Source organism: Ceratina calcarata, unplaced genomic scaffold (genome assembly GCF_001652005.2).
Source record: "Ceratina calcarata isolate Rehan_Ccalc_2016 unplaced genomic scaffold, ASM165200v1 scaffold301.2, whole genome shotgun sequence".
NCBI classification, from domain to species: Eukaryota; Metazoa; Arthropoda; class Insecta; order Hymenoptera; family Apidae; genus Ceratina; species Ceratina calcarata.
Genome location: NW_017152577.1, coordinates 326,140 through 350,018, shown reverse-complemented (window position 1 = coordinate 350,018; position 23,879 = coordinate 326,140). Strand labels below are relative to the sequence as shown.

Below are 23,879 nucleotides of genomic sequence, written 5' to 3'. Positions count from 1 at the left end.
GGCCCGACTAAAAGCAGCGTAGGAAGAACGCGCGAACAGGCGCGACCGATTGTCGCGTAACGAGCGGGGCTTAAATCTTTCGAAGAGAAGTGTATCGCGTTTCACGCTCCTATCCGCGGTTGCATTTTAATTGACCGTAACAATGCTCGGAGACGGGGCGCAATTGCATAGACGCGACGCGCGGCGGTAGCCAGTCTCTCCGATTCGAGTCATTCATCGCGCCTCCGTATCGCACCTTTTAATTAACAAGCTGCAATTACGGAGATAAAGACGTCAAACAGCTTCGTCGAAAAGCTACGAACCTCGCTATCTTTTTCTAACACGATTTATTCCTGCCAGTGTCGTACGATAGTTAACCCAATTAAGCTAGAAACATTATTTAGGAGCGAGTATTAAAAACACTATTTATTTTATATATTTATTATGTTAAAATTAAATGAATTTTAATATTGTTACGGAGACGCAACTCTATATTGTGACGATTTTATTCACAGAAAAGGTTCAGTGGGGCAATCGTTTACATCAGACCATTTTCAGAATCGAGAAAGTAATGACTGTTTTAAATTATGTAGTAAATCTGGTAGTATTATATATACTCCCTGCTACATAATAATAACGACGTAACATTTGGTGAAACACTCTGTGCATTAACTTTTTTATACAAAATTATATGTTGCAGCTAACTAAGTTCTCTCGTTTTATATCTTGTATTTTTCAACTTTCCACTTCAAATTCGTAATTAACGACCTGGGAAATCCCTATAAATAGAGTCCTAAAAAAAAATTATGTCTTTTTCGAATTTCGGTCAGTTTGTCGGAGTTTGATCTCACTGTGTGTCGTTTGATAAGCGAGACGATAAGTTATGAAAACGTGTGGCAAAATCAGGGTTAATTTTTGTCTACTGTAACGCCGATAAATAAAAAGTTTCTTTGATCCTTCGCACGCGTTTCTGTCGCGAGTTCCTCGCTCCCGTGTAAAATTAACTCAGCACGTTGATTTACGGTTCGACGTTGGGCACGTTTACGATCCTCTTAGTTAGCGCGCGTTAACGTTCGGTAAGTAGGCGAGCGCTGCAGGGGCTGCGACAGATCCCGTTCGGTTTTACGCGGATGATCGGTGGTAGGTGAATAAAAGCGTGGCTGGATTAATGTCAGTTTCGCAACGTTCACCGCTGGTTAATAGCCCTGTCACGCGCATTTTTCCAGCGACGACCTCAGGCGTTCCGCGCCGACACGCGAGAACTCAATCTTTTTCGTTACGAAACTGTTTTATTACCCGTGTTTATCCTCGATCGGAGATTCGTTTCCCACCGCGAAATTCGAATCATTGAATTTCTCCGAACCGAGTGTCATCGATTATTGTCACGAAACGCGTAACTAATCAGAGACTTCGGTTTATCAGCCGTGCAATTATTACACGTCTACCAACGGGTAAGGTGTTTCAACCGGCGCTACAAATGCATCGTCGCCGCGTACGTATGAATTATTTACAAGTCGTCGCGACTTTTAATCGCGATTAATGCACACCTCGTCGACGAGTTTTAATTTTCAATCAATATACGAGTCGAAACCAGGAAATTAGTCGTTGATTATAGTGATCTTGATCGACAGGCTAATTATCTAGAAACAGAGAGGGATAAAAATCTTGTATCATTAGTCGCGACTCGATTATCTCTAGTGGAAAAAATTGGAATAATAAATCGCGGTAGCCTCGTTCTGTGTTAAGTCGCGCGACCAGCGCCTGTTGACACAGAAGTCATCCTCTCCAAACTATCGGATCTCGAGTCATCGAGTCGCGTTGCATAAATATTGGGCGTGCGTGCTAACGCGTAAGTATCGTAAAGTAGCGTCGAGGTATATACGACGAGCAAACAGACGCCGGAACATCTATGTAAACACGTATCGGGCCACTGGGTAAAAGATGCACGTGTTTTCTGGAAGCCACCTTTCCAATACAGTGAAAACCCGGGGGAAACGTTTGCTCTCCCGTCGGTTGTCTCACCAATTGCGTCATCAAAGGTAGCTTTGAATAATTTAACTGGACTTCATTTCCGGGGATCATTCTTTCTTCAGTTAAAATTTTCAATGAAAATGTCACGTTAATAAAATTTGATTCCCAAAAATGAATTCCCAAACACAAAATTGATTATTTTCCGAGTTATTTCATACGTGGATACGACCGAAATAAATTCTAATTAAAAAAAGAAGTTTTCCCGGAAACAAAGTACGACTTTTAATTAGTACATAACATTCATGTATCAGTCCCATATCCTTTCATAGACTGAAAACTCGGGCGCGAGCGTAGAAGTACTCATGAATATTAATTGTTACCATTGTGAACGCCGTGCAAAAGGGGTTAATTGCACGCGTTTTTATTCATCGCGGAAAATACGTGAACACAGGTTTATAAATAGGCATGCGACTGTCGTCGTTCTCGTTATGAAAACTGTTACTTTCGCCTTTCCACGAATGCTTTCACAAGCAACAGCCAGAAGCATTCGCCAAGTTCGACACTTCTTCGAGCCCCCGGCAGCTTTGCATAAATCCAACGGGAAACGTTTAATCGTTCCCGAGGTAATGAAAGGTGTCGTTTCTCTATTCCCAGGAATAATTAGAACTCGAAGGTGTCAACTCGCGTTGTCGCGTATTTAAAGCGACTTTTTTCACGGCTATTTACCTTGACGGCAACGCGTCTACTTCACAAGCCGATCGACAATCCCGTTTTGTAACACTGTGAGCATTAACGATATCCTCGTTAGCCGGTCTTAAACGATTACTGCAGAACGTTTCGTCGGTATAGTCTAACGATTTCTCGATATCGTCGCCCACCGATCGACTCGGCAGCGACATTCACCTGTCGATTAAACAGCCGGCTCTCTGTCGCACGATATTATAATTATCGCGTGCACGTATTAACGACAGGCGCGACTAATCAGGCCGCGCAAATTGCGCGAATTACATCGAGTCGCGACCACTTTACGAGTCGCACCGGATAAATTGGCTCACGTTGAACAGCGCACAGGGTAATTACGGTCGTAGACGAGGGAGAAGGGGAGGGGGGACGAATAAATCACACTTCAGCGATGCCGGTCCTCGGCATTTAGCCTCGCTTACGTACTCTAGATTAACTCCGTGCATTATCGTAACTTTCTTTGGCAATCAGACTTACAGTCCTGTTCTGGCTTCCGAATCGCATTCCAGTTTATGAAAATCTACGTATGCGGTTTTTAGATGATATCAAATATTCCTTGCAAGGGGTGGAAGACGCTGCTAATCAACGGAAGCCGTTAAAGCTCGTTAATGACAATTTAAAGACAGTAAATCTCGTTGCTGGTTCTCTGAATCGATGGCGACAGTGGAGTTCTAGCGTGGTAACGAGGGCCAATGAAAATGGCCCTACCGGTCGTAAATTTCTATGGCACCCACGTCGCGGTATGCCGTGTAAGTCGGAATGTCTCGTCACTTGGGAGAAACGTCCTTTCGAATCACCCCGACTCGAAATTCCACGCGGTCGTTGATTGTTTCTTAAAGGAATTTTAAAGTCACATGAGAATTCAATCGATTCTTGTATTTGTCAGCTGGATTAAAATTATTAATTAGTGTCGCATCTTGAAATTTGATTGCAATTGGCTGCGCGCCGCGACGGGGTTATCGTTGCTGGCCGGAGACGAGACAAAACATCGGTGCAGCGCAGACGAAACGAAACGTGAGCACACGGTGACAATAAGTTAATGATAATACGTTCCACGTATCATCAACCGGTGAGAGAAGGAATTCTGAGAATTTTCTAAGGAGAACGAATACACGTGGACGAATTAGGAAACGGGTGTTTCCCGCGGTTCGAGCATAAAGCTTCTTTATAGTAAACGAGGGGGAACGGCCACCCAAGACTACGAGTATCGTTCACGGTCCGAGATCTACCGCGTGGATCGCGCTTTTAATTCCACGAATTTCTTAAACACGCCAAAACGATCCTCGACCGGGGATTAAACCGAGCGAGGGAGAGAGAGAAAGAGAGAGAGAGGCGCTTGTTGTGTAAATTTAAATCCACCGAGAGGTTGCCAGAGATCGTTCATGGTTCGTTATGCGGCGCCCATCGCGAGATTTCGAGCCATTGTGATTCCACGGGTATTTTGTCTCGTAAAAAGGCATTTTTGGAGTTAATTCGGGGTTTCGGTGGCTACCCGTGTTTTGTGAACGGGGACGTGACCGCCATAAGAATCTGCGAACCGCTCGGCTCATCCTTCGGTTTCCTTTTTAAAAGAGATTTCTCATTCTATGGAGTCTGCATAATCCGTCCCGGCGGATGGAACGTCACGTAAAATTGAACCGATGGCTCCGCATTTTTCACGATCCTTCGAGTTTCCACGAACGGGTCTACGAGATACATACTACCTGTTCGCCAGAAAATTACGCCCGGAAACGATAACGTGAGAGCGAGCGCGCACGGGACACAGCGCCCATGGCTCGCGCACACAAGGGGATCTTAATGTTCCCGTGGGCGATGATAACAGCAACCCCATTAAGGTTCCGCTAAGGTAAACAAGTTTCCTACCTTCGACCACTTTAGATCGCTGATACACGGACGGGCTAGAGACTTTTTGTAATGACTTCATCCCCGCGAAGGTGGTAACGTGTTATTTAACCGATCACGCACCTCCTGCCCGACCAAATTGCTTCTCGCCATTTATTGATGGAAATCTTCGACGCGTACACCGCCCCTAGCTCTCGGCTGATTGACAGTGTAAACAAAATTAACGCCCCTTCTTCAGCCGGTTCTATTAAAATTCTCAAGTCAAGCGAAGAACGCGTGTACTAAGAATTTCCAAAACTTTAGTTTAGTTAGTTTATAACTATACCATAAAATTATGATCATGAAGTCGACTGACGAAGCAAAGGGTTGGCCCTTTGTAGGAAATGTAAACTGGATAAATTTTAGTCTTATCTGAAATACGAATATACCTGAAGGTAGCGCTATGATTAAATTTGCTGAAGATCTCAGTTCCAATCTAATTGATAAATACGTAGCGCCTATCTCGTATCGCTAGATTTAGGATGCAGATACAATGTGCGATTTGGCCGGCGCGGGGCCAAATATTTTTGGATTTTATCCGCGGAACGAGAATACTCGGTGTTGGAGACGCTCCAAAACACGAGATCGGCCCCGAATCTGAGGGAGCTCAACAGCTATGACCCGGTCGCGCGCGATTCCAAATCGATTTCCCCTGCGCCCCGAAATGGAATCAACGACCGGTTCATTGCGGAAGATGCGTCTACCAGATAATAATTCGATAGGAACCAGTTTGACCTGGAATCGTTCCAATATCTCGATGATGCATCTTCCTGGTAAAAATAAAACGTTTATGGTATCAATACAAGAAATGGAATTCATCACATTAGTGACTTATAGCAACGAGAAGCAGATACGTAAATGTAAAATCTAAATCACTTCGACGTTCAAAATTCAGAAAAGAAATTTTGATACCATACACATTACTTGAAAAATATTCTTCCTATAATAAAAAATGGCGGAGATATTTAATTGGCTACATTTAGACCATTCTGTATTTTATATGTACCTTTCCATAAATACATAAAACGCGGTTTAGTCATGGATGTACCAAAATCGTGACTGACAAGATATTTGGAGGCAACGTTCGACGGCCGAGGCTCACCTCGGTCGCCGTGACGAATCTGTTGACTTAGTCAGAAGCCATTGTCGTCACCCGGTCACCGGTGAACGCAGTGTTACAGAGACGGTACGTTGAATAACTCGCGGATTACATGCGTTTGATCTTGGACAGTATCCAATGCACGGTACACTCGACCGAAGCGTACGAGTCCAGATGTATCTGCGGGACAATTCTCGTTGCAGACGAGCTTCCAAGAATTAATTATCCTATGCATGTCGGGTCTGTTCCGTAAACGAAAGCGATCTCTCGCCGGCGAATTTCGTATGACTCACCGATTTAACGGGCGTATCCGCAATTTCACGCGAACACTCGATCCGGTGATAAATTCGTTTTACGAGACGCGGAACGATACCGTTCGATAATTTCTAATTCCATTCTGTCAAACGGGGACGTTTATCGCCATAATACCAGGCCAGCTTTGATCTAACGCTTGAAAACCGATGACACTAATGTGTGTCGCGAGATCGATCATCTTGAAACGGATGCTGGATTCAAGCCCAACGTTCCGCGTAAACACAATTGCGTAATCGGTCGACATGTGATTTTGGTATGAAAATTGAGGAAAATCTTCTCGAGACGATTTTATACTACTTCGGCTGAATTTTTATGGACTTCCATCAGTCGAGTTTGAACGTTTGGTATTAAAACTGGTTTCGTTTGAGGACTGGCCTACAATTCGTCGGAATTCCGCCTATTTTGGTCGACTCATTAAATAGACGCAGTCCAACGGTTTTTATGGTTAAATTAGTGCATGAATCATCGTTTCGGTAAATTAGCGAAATCTTCCACCATCGACGTATGTTACACTTTTTGATGCTTGCCCTCGCTTATCGTGGCTGCGATGACTTCATTACCATTTAAAACTCTTCCCAGCGATAGGGAGATCTGCCAAGAGAATCGTCTTATTTCTGTCTCACAGTCTCGTCTACTTTTCTCTAGCATTATTCCTTCCGATTCAATCTGGAGCTAAAACTGTTCCATGGTTAAAAAAAAACGTGGTCGTCGGATTTGCAGAGGGTTATGGCACTTCCCATTGCAGGAACACAGCGATAGTGACGAATTTTATGCACGGTCAAACGAGCTTCCGCGGTAAGCTTTTACGGTCGATTTATGGATGTTCCCTGCGTGGTCAGGTGGCAAAGTCATTTCTTAATGCGTCGCCACTGAGATTCCGTTCCGACGAATCTGTCCGCCGCGATATGGCAGGGAAACAAAAAGTCTTGTACACGGAATGCAATCCTCATTTTGCGGTTCCACGAAGCCTATCTGCTATTTATCATCCCTTCGGCTTTTATTTTATTTTATTTGTTATTAATGTACGGACTTGTAAAACCCATTGGTATATAGGGAAAATTATATGAAACTACAATAATATATATAAAATGTAAGAAATAAATTAATCAGAGGGAATCATCTATTTGTAATCGATTTTTTACGAGAACAAATATTATCCTCATAATCAGAGAAATCATAACAGGGGATTTTAATCCTTTCTGCTTTGTGTCATGTAGTGAAACATTATTAAATAGCCTGCAGTAGTTTATCTTATAATTGTCTCTCAGGCTATTAATAATTAATGTTATGATCAAAAGAGCTTTCCTTCTGATTTCCAGTGTGTTTAATTTAGATTCGGTGAGAGAAGAATCGTAATTGTGATAAGCCAAGGGAATGGGGGTACTCTTACGTTATACGCAAAGAGCAGTAAGAATTGATGTTGTTATTACATTACGAATGATCTCCTTACTCAAACGACGTTTCGCAAGGAGTACAACTGTGTTGCATCGATTCTGACAGACAATCCTGGAATGTACGTATATAGGACATTCTAAATCTGTTCGATATATAATTCTAAATTGTTTAACGCGTTGCACTCCAATTCCGAGGAGTAGAATGGATTTGTCAGAGCATGACAGGTGAATTGTCGTTTCTCGTATTCCACGCCTTCGTCCGCGTTACCATTATTAGAATACCTGATAGATCTCCCGCGGGGGTGTTCGCGTTTGTTCTGTAGCAGTTATAAAATTGTTGCGTTAGCGTATCAAACGTCGATAACTCCGCGCGTTTGAATTACCGTTAGACGTTCGGAAAACTCGTCTCCAATGATCTCATTAGTCGATTACGTCTCCTCGTCGAAAGGTAGGTCATGCTGTGAGACGAATAACTGCTGACTGCGAGCATCGTCTGAAAATATATCTACGAGAAAAATCCGGGCAACGTTTGTACGTTCGATGATTAATGGAGGAAATGATTATTCATTTATCTGACCCGAGCCAAGTTCTTTGTCTTCAGAAATTCTCGCTCGCTCATCTTGTAACGACATCCAACCGTTGGCTTGTTCTACGAATCTGAATCGCTCGATGAAAATCGTTCCCTCGTAACAGGCGAATTATTTAATCGTTCGATTTATCCCTTGTCGATTTAATAACGCGCGATCGGTGCAGAGGTTCGCGGGCAGAAACCGCGAACGGAGACGGGGCTGCACGTGGAATTGCTCAATTACCGGACGCGGTAATTCCACTACACGAGGCAGAGGTAAATCGGCGATGGAACGTGGCGGGTTTACCTTTGTAAATTGGCACAAAAAGGCCGAACCGCGATCCGACGACAGCCGACTCACGATTTCCTTTTTCTCTCCCAAGTAAGGGCAGAGAACGACTACCGTAGATTAAGGTGTTTCTCCCGCGGTGAATCAGTGCTACAACATACGTACGTCTCCATTTTTCTCTTTTTTAACCAGACCCTTTTAATTGGAGCTACCGACGGATCTCGAAATTCCTTCGCTTCTTCTCGTTCCATCGACTCGTCGCGAATTGATTGATCTTCTCCTAATAGATCACGACGTTGATTTTGTTTTTTAAAAAAAATGAATCAGGGTAAGAAAACAAAAACGCTTTACGATTTGTAGCAACACGTGGCCGGCTCGTTTGGAATCACAGCAGAGGCGTTATTTCACGATGGGTAACAGCTGTGTGACTCCGATTAATGCATCTGGCGGCGATTCGGCCGTCCAGGGATCCTCTGGTTACCGCGGGCAGACCTTTTGGTCGACGAACCGTGCCGGTAGCTCATCTCCGAAATTCGTTCTCATCAATCAACGCCTTGAAAACGCGAATTCCTGTCTTCCTAACGACTCTCCCCCCTTCCCTGTTCGTGGAACCACGTTCAATCTATTTTCTCGTTACTCGATGATGATTCAACTTTCGTAACACACGTCGTACGGGTTATGGTTTTTTTTCTTTATCGTTCTCGCGATTATCCGTGAAGGGTATTAAGGGAAAAACTCGGTTTCGTATAGATGGTTTGACCCAATTCGCGTAACCGTGGAACTATCGCTCTCGTCGAGATAACTGCAAGGATCGCAGGTTCAAAGCGGAATTCATTATCGTGCGTCTACGCTTCTTATCGCGACTGCGAGATGATGGTAAATGAAAAATACGGGAGACGATTTATTAGTACGTAGACGCATCCTTTTAGCGATTCTTTTTTCGGACGGCCAGGTGTCCGCGAGAGGTCGGAGAACGTATCCACCGTTTATTAACACTGCGGGTCGATGACTCAGGTTCCTCCGTATCGATTTCCAGTAATAAAGAGGAGTCTGGCAAGGTTCAAGACTGATTTTTTTTCAGAAAAACGAGTCTTTCTGTTATACCGGGTGTTTCATGTAAACGAGGCCACCTAAATATCTGTTCTACTTTTATGTTACGAAAAAGCTTCATGACATAAATGATTTCGAATGAGGAATATTCTGTAACATAAATTATTTTGGTTGGCTCATTTCTTCTGATCTTCTCGAGTTCATCGGCACTTTTTATATAAAAAATGTGGCTTGTTTTCTATTGAATTATGTAGTTGATGAAAAAATACGTTCGATACATATAAATTCAGTAAAACCGAATTCCGTATATTGACGTATTGAAGTATTGCAATTTGATAAGATGATCCTTGATTTGTTTGCTATCAGTGAAACCCTGCTATCATGAACTCCATTAATCACAATTGTTATCAACTGCAAAATAAAGTTAGACTCGTTTGAAGACTATGCATTTAAGATGATCGGGCTGGTCAGTCTCTCGTTGGAGCGTACCTACGTCAGATCGTTGAATTTTGACGCGGTAAAAGCGGTTTGCGGTCGGCTGTCTGCATTGCCAAGGTCGATCTAATCTCGGCCCCATAGGTGAGAGGAGCTTGCGTCAAATCTTGTCTCGACGAGCCACTTGGACGTTAATAAAGCCGGCGCGGTGGAAAGTGCAACGAATTCAAAATAGTTCTCGGAAACGAGTTCTCAAGGGTCGGGGCGCCATCGATCGCGGGGGTCGAACCGAAATAGAGGTGTCTGCCGCTACGACTGGCTATTGCCAAGGCCGAGACGATGCTCCGAGGCGAATCGTCGACGATCTTCTGCATCGATGCGCCTCGATCGAGTCGCTCGCGTGGAACGAATATCGTTAAACGCTCTGTCCCGTTCGAGCCCCGAGTGCAACAAGAAACACCTTTTGTTACGTTCAGAGATCTCCTTGCCTTTTATAGACTTTATAGAGAGTCTCGAAGCTGCACTCGTGCGATATTAACAGGTTCAGTTTCAAGTAGTTTCAGTCGATTACCTGTATAATATCAGTCAAGTGGAAAGTTAATATTAGCTTCTTAAAAGAAATCACGATCAATCTAGTATTTCTCTCTCTCTCTCTCTCTTTCACTTTCTCTTTCTCTCTCGTTGCTATGTCCGATCCGAGAAGGAGGAAAAAATAAAACGGCGCGTGATACTTGGAGCCGGTGGTGGCGTGAACGGAGAACACGATCCAGAAGGGAGTGCATCGATAAGGATTCCCTCGTGCGCGATCGTGCCCGGCAAAATCGAGCCACGACGATCTTAATCTTCGCCGACAAGGTCGATACCGAGGAACCCTAGCAGGGTTTATGACTTCCAGTTCCGTCGATGGCATCGAACGAGAACTGTTCGATACAAAAGAAACCCTTGAATCGGTCCAATACGAGACGTCGCGAATTTCTACGGAACGGCTCGTTATAAGATACATCGACGACTATGCGCGATTGACTGCACGAAGCACTTGACGATATTTTAATAGCTTCGCCGTGTAACGAGCGGCGTAAATGCAAATATGTTCCATCGTTTGAGAACAAGAATTCCTTGTCCGTACCTCATTTATCTTTTGCTAATAATCATTGTTTAATATGTGTCAATGTTCCTACCCAAGGACTGTCGTTATTATTGCTTTACGATCTAACTGACAAATTAGAATGATCAATCTTATCGTGGATAATTCCTCGTATTATAATTTCCTTGTTTTCTATACATTTTTCCCGATCATCGCAAAATCATGATCTGTGTTTGTACAGTCAGTAGACTTGTTATAATCGAGAATATTCATATCTGGTAAAATAATCTGAAATAGCTTTTAATTTTTAAAATATAATATTTAAAAAGTTAATATTTATTTAAAAAAATAAAATTATTCACTTTCTTATCGTCTACTACATTAAATGTGAGTCGCGCGGGTAGCAGATTCTGATAGAATTAGGAGCAATCACGAACCTTTTTGGAATGAACGTAATTGAATGACGAGTGATTAAAAAAAAGCGGTTCTAGCCATCGCTAATTGGGAGACGAGCTTATCTTTTCGGTTTCGGCACAGATGGATAAAGATCGTGAACTAACCGTATTAGTGACGTCCGCCTGCATGTTTCCCGTTTCCTCCTCGACTCCAGCCTTGATGAGATCCTCCTCCTTCTCGTTGTCCGGCGCGTTCAGGTACTCGTCGTAATCCTGCTCGAGACTCTTCGTCTTCGGCTGGGCGTCGTCGATCCTCGCGTCGGCCTTTTTCTCGACGCTCCTCGTCGCCTGGCTAATGTTTCGCGCCGATTTACGCTCGACCAGCGAACTCGACAGCTTGCCGGCTAAATTCTCGCCCAGCTTACTCGCAGGGCGATGCTCACTCTTAGCGTCGTGAACCAACGGCCTTGTCAGGTTCCTCGGTTCGTATTTGAAACTCCCGAGGGCGTCGCGCTTCAGATGTCTGTCCGCCTCGATGTTCCTGTAGTCCCTCTTGCCCTGGCTAGGCTTAGCCGTCGCTGCTGGCTCGTTGGCCGTCAATCTTCTGATAATGTCATCGTAAGTCTTTAAAGGAGGCTTCTTCCTCTCCTTATAGAAATCGTTGTCAAACTCCTCGTCGTCTTGGTCCTCGTTCCAAAATTCATCGTCGTCGTTATCAGCCTCGTCGAGCTCGCCTGAAGTGTATTCGTAATCCTCGAACTCCTCGGTTCTTCTTCTCTCGTTCCTCGAGTGGAATCTGGAATCAGTGAGATTCGATCTTCCTCTCCAATCGTCGCGATGCCTTTTTCTTCCGTCCAGACGCCAGTCGTGTCTATAGGCGCCCGGCTTGTGTTTCCTCCCATTGCTCCACCGGGTTTTCTCGTAATCGAACTCGTCCTCCTCCTCTTCGTAGTCCGGATCGCGATTTCTCGAATGGGCTGGCCTGCGGTGGGTCTTGTCGGACATCCTCGGCCTGTAGCCTTGCTCGTACCGCGGAGAACCTCTGCGTACCTGAGTCTCGAACCATCCGCGATAGCCTCGGTGGTGCCTGGGCGGGTAACGGGGGTCGAACATCCGGTCCCGTGGATAGGATCTCGCGTAATAAGAGCGAGCATCGTAATCATCTTCCTCCTCGTCGTCCTCGCGATCGGCTCCCAACGAGTCGTCCTCGTACTCGACTTCCTGCGACCAGCCAGCTCGTCTGTCGGTCAGCTCGTGACGGTTCCTCCGCCCGTTCGGCTCGTGTCGATGTCTGTGCCTGTGTCTAGCGTCGGTCGCGGTGTCCGCTTCGTGTGGATGGTACCTGGCCTCGGCCGCGAACAGCCCGTAAGCCATCAGAAGGATCAACAGCACCAACAGCCTCCCGTCGCGCGTCATTTCGGAGTCCCTCGGAACAAGCCAGCTTACATTATCACGTCGGGTGACTCCCTTAATCACGCCGCGAGCGGTTCACCAATGCATCGCGATCGACCCGCAGCACGGCTCGTCGATCGGGACATCAATGACGCGATGGAGATTGCCTGGATTGTCGAAGGTGCTTATCAGAGCCCGATGAGACGACGTAACGGTGACGGGTACACCGTTGATCCACGTGCGCCCGATCCAGTAACCACGAATAATCGAAACGCAGTCCGAGGAACGGCCGCTTCTGGCTAAGTTCCAGTTCACTCTATCCCAGAAAAATGTCCTCGCAACGGGAGTTCCTATTCTCGCGCGCAACGATTCCACTCACGTCTCGCGCCTTCTTGCTCCGGACACCGTCTTGCCTCTGCTCTCGCGTCCATCGTCCACTCCTTCTGTCACACGTTTACAAAAAATTTTATATCACCTCGATAGTTATTTCTGATTAAAATGTACAATGAATTTCGACCGATCGCAGTGAATAAGTCCAGTGAAAAGAGTTTAGTTTTCTCGTTGCCACTTTTTCATACCACGCGCGCTACCGGCACAAAATTCTCGAGTTCAGAACGCGATTCCACCGAATCGTATCGCGGACCGAATGTCGCGGGCGACTGAGGCCAGGAGCCGGCCAGCCTCTCCGGCCTGTTGGCTGAGAGATCGCGGAACGCAGCGCGCATGCGTGCGAGCGATATTCGTCTCTCCCTCTCCCGCCCTCTCCGGCACCCTCGGCTTTTTCTGTGGCCCCTTCGCCCCCGACCTGTGTGCCACCGCAACCATGCACACGCTCCTTCACGGACTCCCGATGGACGTGATACGTCTTCGATCCGATCGATTATGCACCGACAATTCAATCTTATTTGGACCAGTTCGCACGTTCCGCGAACAGTGATGAATGATGCTGAGGAAACTACGGTTCCTCTTATGGAATTCTTGTGTTAAGCAAATAGCTGTCGAGAAAGATATATCGCGAAAACTCTTGCTTTCCTTCGAGGAACTGGAAGACACTGTGAGTACTAAGGTAAATGTTTCAATTTCTCAATAGTTTTCTACCATTTTAAGATAGTGTATAAATTTCCATTGGCTGGCTTATATATAATAAAATTATAGAAAAATAACCCAGTGAATAGAAATTTATATATGTTATCTTTCAATTATAGAAAAATAAGGCAGTGAGTAGAAATTGGAACGTTTACTTTAGTACTCACAGTGTCTTTCAATTCCACGAAGATATATTTTAAAATAACATAAAATTATAAAGAAGAAGTCAGTGAATAAAAGTTTATATATTATCTTAAAATATTTTTGTATAATTTTACGATAATACATAAAATTATAGGATAATAGTGAGTAGAAATTGTGAACAGAGATTAGGACACTTAGTTTATTATCAGGAATACTGTCGAACGTCTGAGTGTATCACAAAACATTTCTTTATCAACCGGTGGCGGCGGTACATGTGTTTACGTCGGGTCTGGTGCGCCTTTCGATTTTACGATCATCAGAAGCGATCGATACCGGACGCTCTTTTCGCCGGCACCGGCTCCCATTCACTTTCGCGTCGCCATTCAGAGATACGGAGACGCGGTGCCACGAAATCCGGCCGAGGGGGCGAGAACGAGAGGTCGATAGGATCGCCGTTGCCTTTACAACCGGTACAACGAGGACTGGTTTTTCGTCGCGTACGGAGGACGCCGAGCGTTTTTTGTCGCCCTTTTAAACCTGCAGCCCGCGATAAATAAACACGGTAGCCCGTCGCGGACAGCTTCCGCTCCGATCCGAACATCGATAAACCCGACGGCGACCTATCGCGAGGTTCGATCACCGATTCGCGTCATTCACTCGGGAGATGGGGAAAAGAAAGCTGGTATTCGCGTTCATTGTGTCTACTTTTTCTAAAGAGTTTCGCATGTGCCAGTTGCATAAGATAATCCGCACTTTTTATTCGCCATTTTAATAATGATAATAATGAGTAACCCTTCGTAATCGTCGACAATCTTTCACAATTGGTGTCTAGCAAATTATGAAGATTTTATATGATCTCATAGATGAAACGGTAACCGCATAAAGTACATACCGTCATTAGCGTGTCATTAATTCGCGGTACGTCGACGCAGATCTATCCACGGGCCGCTTAATCGTTTCACTTTTCCCGGGCTCGCATTACTGATAATTCGCGGCCATTCGTCAGAATCACGGACGCGTCCCCGCGAAAATGACGATTAAATTGCAATCCCGGTCGGGGAATTCGAGCGGCCGGTGCGGAACGCGCGCAATCAGCTCGGGTCCCAGGTGAGAGGGAACCCAGACGAACAAATGACGCTCCGACTCCGTGTCTGTAAAAGACACTCCTGTGGAATGCGAAGTTTCTACGTGGGGCGCTTGAAAAATCCCGGCTCTTCTTTCAATGAATTTAAGCGAAAGTTTACTCGTTCATTCGCGTAAATTAGCACCGATTTAATTATAAAATTTGGGACAGTAGTACGAAATTCTCGTTAGCTTATAAATAGATTTATAGAAAAATTTCGTATGCAAAAATATACATGAGTGCATATCATTTTTAAATATTAAGGAAATATCCATTTATATCCTACTTTTTATAATTATACCTCAATAATTTTATTTTACTTAAAAATCTGTAGTCTATTTTACCCAAAATGATAAAGAATTTTAATAATACTACGAAATTCTCGATAACTTATAAATAGACACTTATAGAAAAATTTGGTAAGGACGTATCAATTTTTACTTCATGTTTTGGGCTAAACAATTTTATTTTATATCAAAAACTGCAGTCTACGAATTTCATAAAAAATGATTTAAATTTACAATTCTCGTGCGGCGATTGTTGGTATCGAAGGGGAGCACCGAAAGTGCTCGCGAACCAACCCCAAGTATTCTATTCTTGATGCCGAATCGCGACAAAAGACACGCGCCGGCTTGGAGAACAGCCCGCTTCCGTGGAATTCCATCAAGATTTTCGTGGGCACGAAGCGAAATTAGTCACGCGGATTTAGCCACGGCTCTTGTATTGTACCGGAGCGCGTTGCTGCTCCGAATGCATCGATTTGTCCTACCCGTGGCGTGCAACCGACTTTCGAGTCACGTATCTGGTTCTTGACATCGATGCCTGCGTTAACAAGCATCAAGGAATTCGGTTGTTCCGAACAGAGCAATTCACGCAAGTCGCCATTTGTATTAATTTATTAGCAGGATGTCTTGGAACAGAGAAATTTAATTAACTGGTGAACAAAAAATTTGTCTGATTCGATGATGTTAGTTTATTCGAGCCAAGGAGATAATACCTTTTTAATGGGATTTTTTTCGATCACATTTTATCTTTTCCTTACATTACTAAACTTTGAAATATTCACAGAATTTGATTATTATTGATCGAGAATAGAATACGACGAATTCGTGGACCTACGAGGAAATCAGACCGCTTTTGCCGAGGTTCACGAGGTTATCTCATTAGATTAGACTTGTGGGACGCATATGAATCAGTTCGCACTGTTTCTGTCAATTTAAATCGTGACAAATTGCGTAATTCGATTTCACGCGTTGGAACAAGCCCGCCGAAGTGAGCTCGCGTGTGATGAATCAGATCCTTACTGAGCGCGAGCGTAATGAATCTCGTTTCACACCTGCGAGGCTCGAGTACAAAGAAGAGTCTGATAACCGGAATACCTTCCTCTGTCTCTGAAGGTCACTAGCGTTGCGTGACCCCTGAACTTCCAATGCCACCCTGTCAATGGCACCCACGACTCTCTTTTTCTTTCTCTCACAGCGTCACCTTGGCACCGCGGGAATCTCCTCGAGTGGAATTTAATTCAGAGAGACAATGAAATTCCTTTCTACCATTATTGCCTCGTGAAAGAAAAATTACTCGCTCGTGCATGAAATCAATTCAATCAGATTTCTCTGATATTCAGTTTCTCCTTTTGCTAATTGCATGGAGATAAATATGAACTGGAAATGTAGCGTTTAATCAATTTCTTTTATAATAATGGTAAGATACTGTTTATGCGATTCTTAGTGTGTCAAACTACCGGAGGCGCGAATCGGTAATAATTAAAAGGTAAATAGAAAAGATTAAACGAGGGGCTTCACTTTATGACTTGCATCGTTCGTGTCAAACGGTTGCGCAAACAACGATCCGAGCGGAATGTTCGGTCGGTAACGGAGCCCATCCGTTTGGCTAGCCTTCGATTCGATAATTAAGAATCCTGGCCGATTCGTGTGTTTTTCTTTATTCCATCTCACCTTCAATAAGATTTCTCTTCGTCGAATGACTTTTTCTTTGTCCACAATAAATTTTATCGACCGACGATTTCGTTGCATGAACTTTCAATTTCCACTCGATTCGTGACGCGTTTCACGGCGCATGAGCTACCATTAATTCACGAGATTAGAACTGGACCACCCGTGACAAAGGGTTGAAGCCTGAAAAATTGCCTCCGCTCCGGTCACGTAGAAACCGTTCGTCATTTTTGACAGAGGCATTAATTCTTTTTAATTACGCCCGTAAATTTCGTCCTGTATTCTATATAATCAATATAGTCTGTGTATAAACGTAACACTATCTCATTTATGCGAAAGAATTATTGAGCAAAGTGTCGAAATAACGAAACGGTGGTTCGATAAATTCTGCAGATGATTTTATTTTTCTTTATCAAACGCGGTGCGCCGGCACCGATATTACGCATTCACAATCCTTTGACTTACAGTTATATAGGTTACAGCTTACGTAGAGTCTAATACCGTTTGTTTCTCTGCTTCCTCGATTCTGCGCCTATGTTTGAGATATGTTAAAGGCAGGTACAGGAGATAGTCGGTGTACACTAAAAGAGTAGTACGATATAACACACTAGAGGAGCGAGTCTCGCGGCATCGTATAAAAAAAAAGATATCCGGAGCGAGCGCGTCTCGAGGGGAGGAGGAAGGTGTGTGTGTGTGTGTGTGTGGGATTGAGTGGGTGCGGAAACGATCATCCATAATGGAATCTCTTCTTGTTTCAATTACATAGGTGCTCGACATTAACAGTGTCCGAAAGAATTTCGTCGAATTTTTTGCTAAATGACAATTTATTCGGGGCATTACCAGCGATTGGCGTTGCGTTTGTTAAATTCTATTAAAATCGGTATGTTATATCTTACTCTATACTTCGAGGACATTTATCTCGGAGAGACCGAGCGTCCCCGTACGATGATAGAAATCTACAAAAGTCCGTATGGACATCGACATCCAAAGAAACGAAATCAACTGTCTTTGGGTAATCAGATAATAAACGAATAGAAACGTAGAACATTGAGTCGTGACGAAGCACGGGTCGAATATCGGGAATCGTACGTCCTAAAGAAAGCTGCCTTAATGTATTTAGAAAAAACTTAGTTTGCGAATAAGCTTATACGCTAAAAAGTACATGTTCGCGACCGAGATCTAGCGGAGAACGATCAATCGAGAAATCAGTTCGATCGCGGTTATCAAGGATCGTTTTGATTAGCTTTTTCAAGAACGCCGACGTTCGCTTTCCGATCGCGCGTGTTAAAGCCCGTCGGCCCTCGCTTCCGTTCGATCGAAGAGATTTTCGACGACGGAAGGGGAGGCGCCGCTACCCTTCCATACCGGAAATCCCTCGACACGCACGCGTAACGCAACGAAGAAGCGACCTGGTTTTAAACTGTTCACAAGTAGCCGGACAGGAGGATCAGAAGGGACGTCGCTAGCATGAACGAGGCTGCGTTTACGCTCGCCGCGCTGGACAGCGTCAGGTTCTGCCGCAGATCATCCGGTACGTCAACGTACACCTTGGCGACGCCGACCTCTTTGATCAGCGTCGACAGCTTGCCGACGTCGACCTTGTCGCCCTCGCTGGACCACACGGTCAAGGTCACGTTGGCCGTGTTCAATCCTGGAGTCTCCATCAGCATCTTGATCTGAGCGACGCTGTTCGCCGCTAGTCCAGCTCTTACCGGATAAGTTATCGGCTGCGTCACTTGTTGTTCCTTCAACACCTTCACCATTTCCTTGATCTGTTCGTCCGTATACCCACCTTCGGTGACGTTGTCCTTACTACCGTATCTGAAACAGCGCTCGATTAGGTTTCTGCAGTCGTTGAAGAAAAAGCGCGGCACAAAGTAGCACGCATATAAGTCAATTATAAAAATCCAATGTCAATTAGATAAAATTTACCTGGTGGTCCAGCCGACGGACAATGTACAATTTTTAAACGATTTGGTTTGAGTTAAGAATTCCTTCGCGTCGACCGGAGTGGTATTAGCGTTCACCGGTCCGGGGAGGATGTCCGCGTTGATGAATAAGGGGAACTTCAGCTGAAAACGGAGAAACTGGTTGAAACGAAGGGGTATCGATGCGATAGAGGAAGGCTAGGCGATCGCGTGGCCATCGGTAGCTAAAATAACCACGGGTCCTAGAATATCCCGATCGGCGGTGAAACGAAGCGCGAAGGGCTGAAGATGCACACGAGTCTCGCTCTATAAATAATCGAATGCACGTACGTCATTTTGAGTCTTGTTCAAGATTTCCTTGCTCGCGTTTAAGGCTTCGAGGGTCTTGAAGTCCAGCTTAACGCCCTTGGTTATGTTCTTCTTATCCTTGACGGTGTTCAGAAAAGCCTCCAGCGACAGATCGCTGGTATTTTTCGGCGGGTGCGCCATTATCGGTATCACGGCTTCCGAGTTGTTCAGCTTGCCCAACACCACGTCGGCCTCTAGCATACTGACGTTGGCTTAAAAACGAAAACCCGAGTTTAGATGTTTTTCTAGTTAAAGAAACGAGGAACGACAGTCGAGAGGCGTGGGCGGAATAATTGGACCGTGGAAGAGAGACGGAAAATCGGCTGGTTTCTGTAGTCGCAGAGCACGTGCAGGAATATCGATCACGTCTAAAGAGGCTGGAGCCACGTCGGATTTCAACTTTCTCGGTCTCATAATGCGACCGTTTCAAATCCGCCTAAGAAGCTAAAATCCTTGAACCTTTCCGGCAGCCTTCCTCCCGCGTTTCGCGTTCCTTCGCGTCGTCTCGTATCCGAGAACAAATTCGGATACGGTCGGCTTCCGGTAGATTCTAGAAGGAGGCGCACGCAGCCACCTTGACACATATTTCCCCGAGCCGAGCGACAATCGCGGATGCTCCGAGTTTCCACGGTTTTCCCTCGAGTGTCGCTCGGTTTGATTGATTAACACATTCAACTTCGCTGCGATTTGACAAGAAACATCTGACGCTTCTAAACTTCCAATAATACTTCTCATATCTACACCCCCGATCAAAAGATTGGAACATATTAAGGTCCCAAAACAAATGACCTTCCGTTGGAAATAAATATTTTATTCATAATAACTTCAATTTATATAAAAGTCAAAATTACGACTAAAAAGTATGCTAATTTACAGTAGCGTCTTTTCGTAGAAGAGTCCTCCTTTTTCTTGATAACTGCTTGACATAATTTAGACATTCTGAAAATTAATTTCTCGACTGTCTCCGTTCAATACTATTCCAGACCTAGAAGTCGGTTTTGAATGTTAGACAGTTTTCTCTAATTCAAAATACCTATGAGGTATCAGACTTCTAAGTTCAACTATAAAACAAATTAAGACAAACGCAATATTTTTAATAACACATCTGCAAATGTGGGAACATTTCCAAACTTTTGAACAGGAGTGTATATTGGCAATTCTGAGGAATAGCATTTTTTCTTCACTTTAAAAACAACATTTATCTTGGACTTGATCTAAGAATCACATCGTCTGAAGCGAGGGTCACTGAATTCCGACGTATTTCATAGTCTTAACGACGGACAGTAGATCTTTAGCGACGTTTGAGGTTGCGCATTCTGCTTCCGTCACGAAGGACGCGATCAATCGCGGGACTTTAGGGATCAAGGCCGCGCGTATCCGGAGACTGACCTTCCGTTACGATAGTTTCATTGTTCGCCACTCATTGGGATTCAGCGGGGGTGGTGGCTGCCGGCCGGATCGTTTCTCAAAAATCTCTTGGCTACGTGATCGCGACACCGGTTATCGTCTTTTTGAATATTAATTAACGCATCCGGCGTTGCGGCAAACCGCGTCCCAAATACAATTTCGGCGAGCCTCTCGCGTGATAAAAATATGTAATCAAACCTCGCGAGTTCTGTCAAATTATTTCATTACACATTTCAATTACGGATTTTTACCGTTGATATAACACACTTGATCAGAGCTCTCGAGTTTTATCAATTTGTTTTCATCGCACACTTCAGTTGTTGATTCCGACCATTGATAATTAAATGTTTGATTAACAGACTGCGGATTTTACGAATTTACGAGGAAATTGAATATAAAAAATATTGCAACGTTTAAAAGATAAAATTCATTTTTATTTTTCAATCCAATACCATAAACACTTCAATTTGCATGAAAATTCGCAGTTTATTCGTTGAACAGTGCTCGACGCTTCAGAAACTTCAGGCAGATAATTATGACCAGTCGTGGTTCGGGTGAAAATGAATATTTCATCGGGGCCCCAGCCCGGCATTCCTTCGGAATCGATTATTCGTGGGGTCGGGGGGCCAGTTATTCGCGCGACAGCTCCTCTAAGGAGTGTTTAATCGATAATTATAGGCGCGACGCTAGCTGAATGCATTCGAAACTCGACCGCGGACCTTTGACACGATTTAAATTCTAGTGTTGCCTGGTAACGAGACGCGGTTCGAGTATCGCCACCGCCGAGGGATGCCACTCGTCGCGGTATTAAAGGCGACCTACCAGAATGCAAACTCCGTTTCAATGCCACGACACTTTATAAAACTCCGATCAAACGAATTATAGTATCAATCCTCGTTTCATTCCCGCTGTCTCCCACATCTATTTTAATTCGTTTAATTATTTTTTATTCGGGTTTGAATTACCTTGCTCAAGCGCCTGGGTGAGCAGCTCCTTGCTGTTGACGGCATGGGCCCATTTGATGTTGGTGAGGTTACCCTGTACGTTGAAGAAGGTGGCTGGATCTATGCTGGACATTGCGACTTCTAAAACAGTTGAACGAATTCTGTCGTTAGTTCGATTTAGTTATGAACAAGTCTGGGTCTTATCAATAATCACACAAAAAGAATGTAAAATATGGGTTGATGCCATTTGATTTCAATTGAAATAGTCAAAGAAACATATTTTTCTCGTTTATTACTAAATTGATGCTAACTCCATAAATTGTAGTAAAAGCAAACAATTGACGTTATCTCGAAACGAGATAATAAATGGATCCAAGGTTTATCACACGTATTCTTTAGTGCCCATATTAACCTTGTGCAAAATATGAAACAATTTTCAATATTTTTGACCGAGGCAACAACTGCCTCGAGCGACTCGACGTTCTGCATTAACGTTCTCGTTGCCCCCCGATGTTTGGCTCCGACATATTCACCAAAGTGGCTCCATAATTGACCGTGCCCTCGCTACCGAAGGGGTAGAAGGATCTGGAGAGTTTTCGGGGAGGGACGACGGAGAATCTCGCCCTACTTCGGTCATTGTGCCACCAGAGATCGATAATCACATTCATTCGTTACCATCGTTACGCTCTTCCCTATTGTATAATAGAAGTTCGCGCTGTCTAGAAATAAGAGAAAGAACCGCGCGATGCTTTCTTGCCTCGGAACTCGGAAATCCACGGTACTGTGAAATTCGAGTATTTTACTTCAACGAATTTCCTGCGCAACGGTTTTGACTGACCCGTTTCCGGTTCAACAAACGGGGCTGGCGAGCCCTGAGGGAGAACCGGTCGCTCTACCCCTTGTTTTGAACACGCGCACACCCGGGACAGGCTCGAGTAAAAATGGTTTCTAGTCAACGCGCGTTATCGGAAAAGTTAAACGCTCTTTTTAATTTAGAAAAATCCTGTTCGCGGCTTTATACCCAAGGATTAAACCGGGTATACATAGATATAACCGTGCGCCGCTTTCAGCGCGTGAAAATCCCCGACACGACAATGGTGTCCGTGTTAAGAAATAGCCGGTATACATATAAAAAAAAAAAAACGGGTATCCTATCGACCGGTCTTTTGTTCGAGTTATAAATAATAGCGGGGCTGAGATGCCACGGTCGCGCGATTACGCGAGTGCAACGAGAGAAGTATAGGAGAAGCGGATTTAAATCCTACTATCTCGGCTTCTGCATCCGTGAGCCCGTTTTCACGGGATCGGCACCGGAGCCAGAGCGCGTATCTCGTTCCCTTTCTCGTCACTTCCGGCCGACTTCTGGTTTCCGAGTCATCGATTCCGTACAGTGCCCTGTTGTGGCCGCGCGAATCGGTCGTCGACCGAACGCGCCAAAGAAGAATGCGCGCGCGGCACCGGTCAGCCGTTTCTTTCTTTATTTTTTTCTTCTAAGAATGGTGTCCGACCGTTCTTTGAACCTCCCGGAATTCTTCGGTCGAAGACTGACCTCGAACGGCTACGCACAAACCGCTCTAATTGGTTGAACAATCGATCGCCTGTCTCCGAGAGGCACCGATCACTTCCTAATTATTCTTGCGCAACTGTTTACACAACTCGACGTAACCCCGTGTGTTTTGGGTAACTAGGAGTCGAATATGATTTGATAAAGAACAGTGGGTGTAGGCAGGGCGAGTTCCCTTGAACCGGGTGGATGCCTGTCTCCAAGAGGCACGAACCACTGGTTCCTAAGAATGTTTTATTCATGCTCGACGTTCCGTTATTTACACGACATTTCTGATATTTGATAACCCGGTATTTTAGGTAATAGGAAGTCGAACGAGGTTTGACAGAGGCTTGGGAATGTTCGTCGATACCTTAAGTCGGACGTTTGATTGAATCGCGTCTGTTACGTAAAACTCTGTGCACAGGTTTCACCGTGTTTAGACAGTATATCATGTTTTCGAAAGTGACTCTTTGCAAATAGACGATGACGTTACTCTAAATTCATATCATGCATTCTCGACGATTCGCGGTACAAATACGCGCAGTTCCGGTGACTCACGCAATTAATCCGATGTACACAATTGATATTACCACGTAATTATTATTGTTTGTTCCGGACAATTATGAATCGTAAAGTGATAATAGAAATTAGAAGCTAGAAACATCTCTCACGTATCTGAATGCCTTTAACGGTAGAAAAACAACAATCAACGATATAAAAGTACAATTGAATTAACGAGGTGATATTTTATTAATTGAATACGATATCAATCGGTTTAGATAAATGCAGTTTACAATTTAAGGATTTT

At 44.5% G+C, this 23,879-nt stretch overlaps 2 protein-coding genes across 4 annotated transcripts in view; both read right to left on the bottom strand.

Moving 5' to 3' along the window:
- The window catches only part of LOC108624188 (uncharacterized), a 59,911-nt gene extending 46,645 nt beyond the window's left edge, over positions 1 to 13,266 (bottom strand). For both annotated transcript variants that reach the window (XM_018023308.2, XM_018023309.2), the window contains exon 1: positions 11,367 to 13,266. In XM_018023308.2, coding sequence (XP_017878797.1) covers positions 11,367 to 12,617 — 1,251 coding nt within the window. In that variant the 5' untranslated portion in view covers positions 12,618 to 13,266. The remainder of the gene's footprint in view (positions 1 to 11,366) is intronic.
- Positions 13,267 to 17,274: 4,008 nt separating this feature from the next.
- Positions 17,275 to 23,879, bottom strand: part of LOC108624189 (protein FAM151B) — a 19,067-nt gene continuing 12,462 nt past the window's right edge. For both annotated transcript variants that reach the window (XM_026812924.1, XM_018023310.2), the window contains exons 2-5: positions 21,547 to 21,666; positions 19,157 to 19,386; positions 18,831 to 18,970; positions 17,275 to 18,719 (exon numbers count right to left, since the gene is read on the bottom strand). In XM_026812924.1, the coding sequence (XP_026668725.1) occupies positions 18,323 to 18,719; positions 18,831 to 18,970; positions 19,157 to 19,386; positions 21,547 to 21,658 (879 nt within the window). In that variant the 5' untranslated portion in view covers positions 21,659 to 21,666 and the 3' untranslated portion in view covers positions 17,275 to 18,322. The remainder of the gene's footprint in view (positions 18,720 to 18,830; positions 18,971 to 19,156; positions 19,387 to 21,546; positions 21,667 to 23,879) is intronic.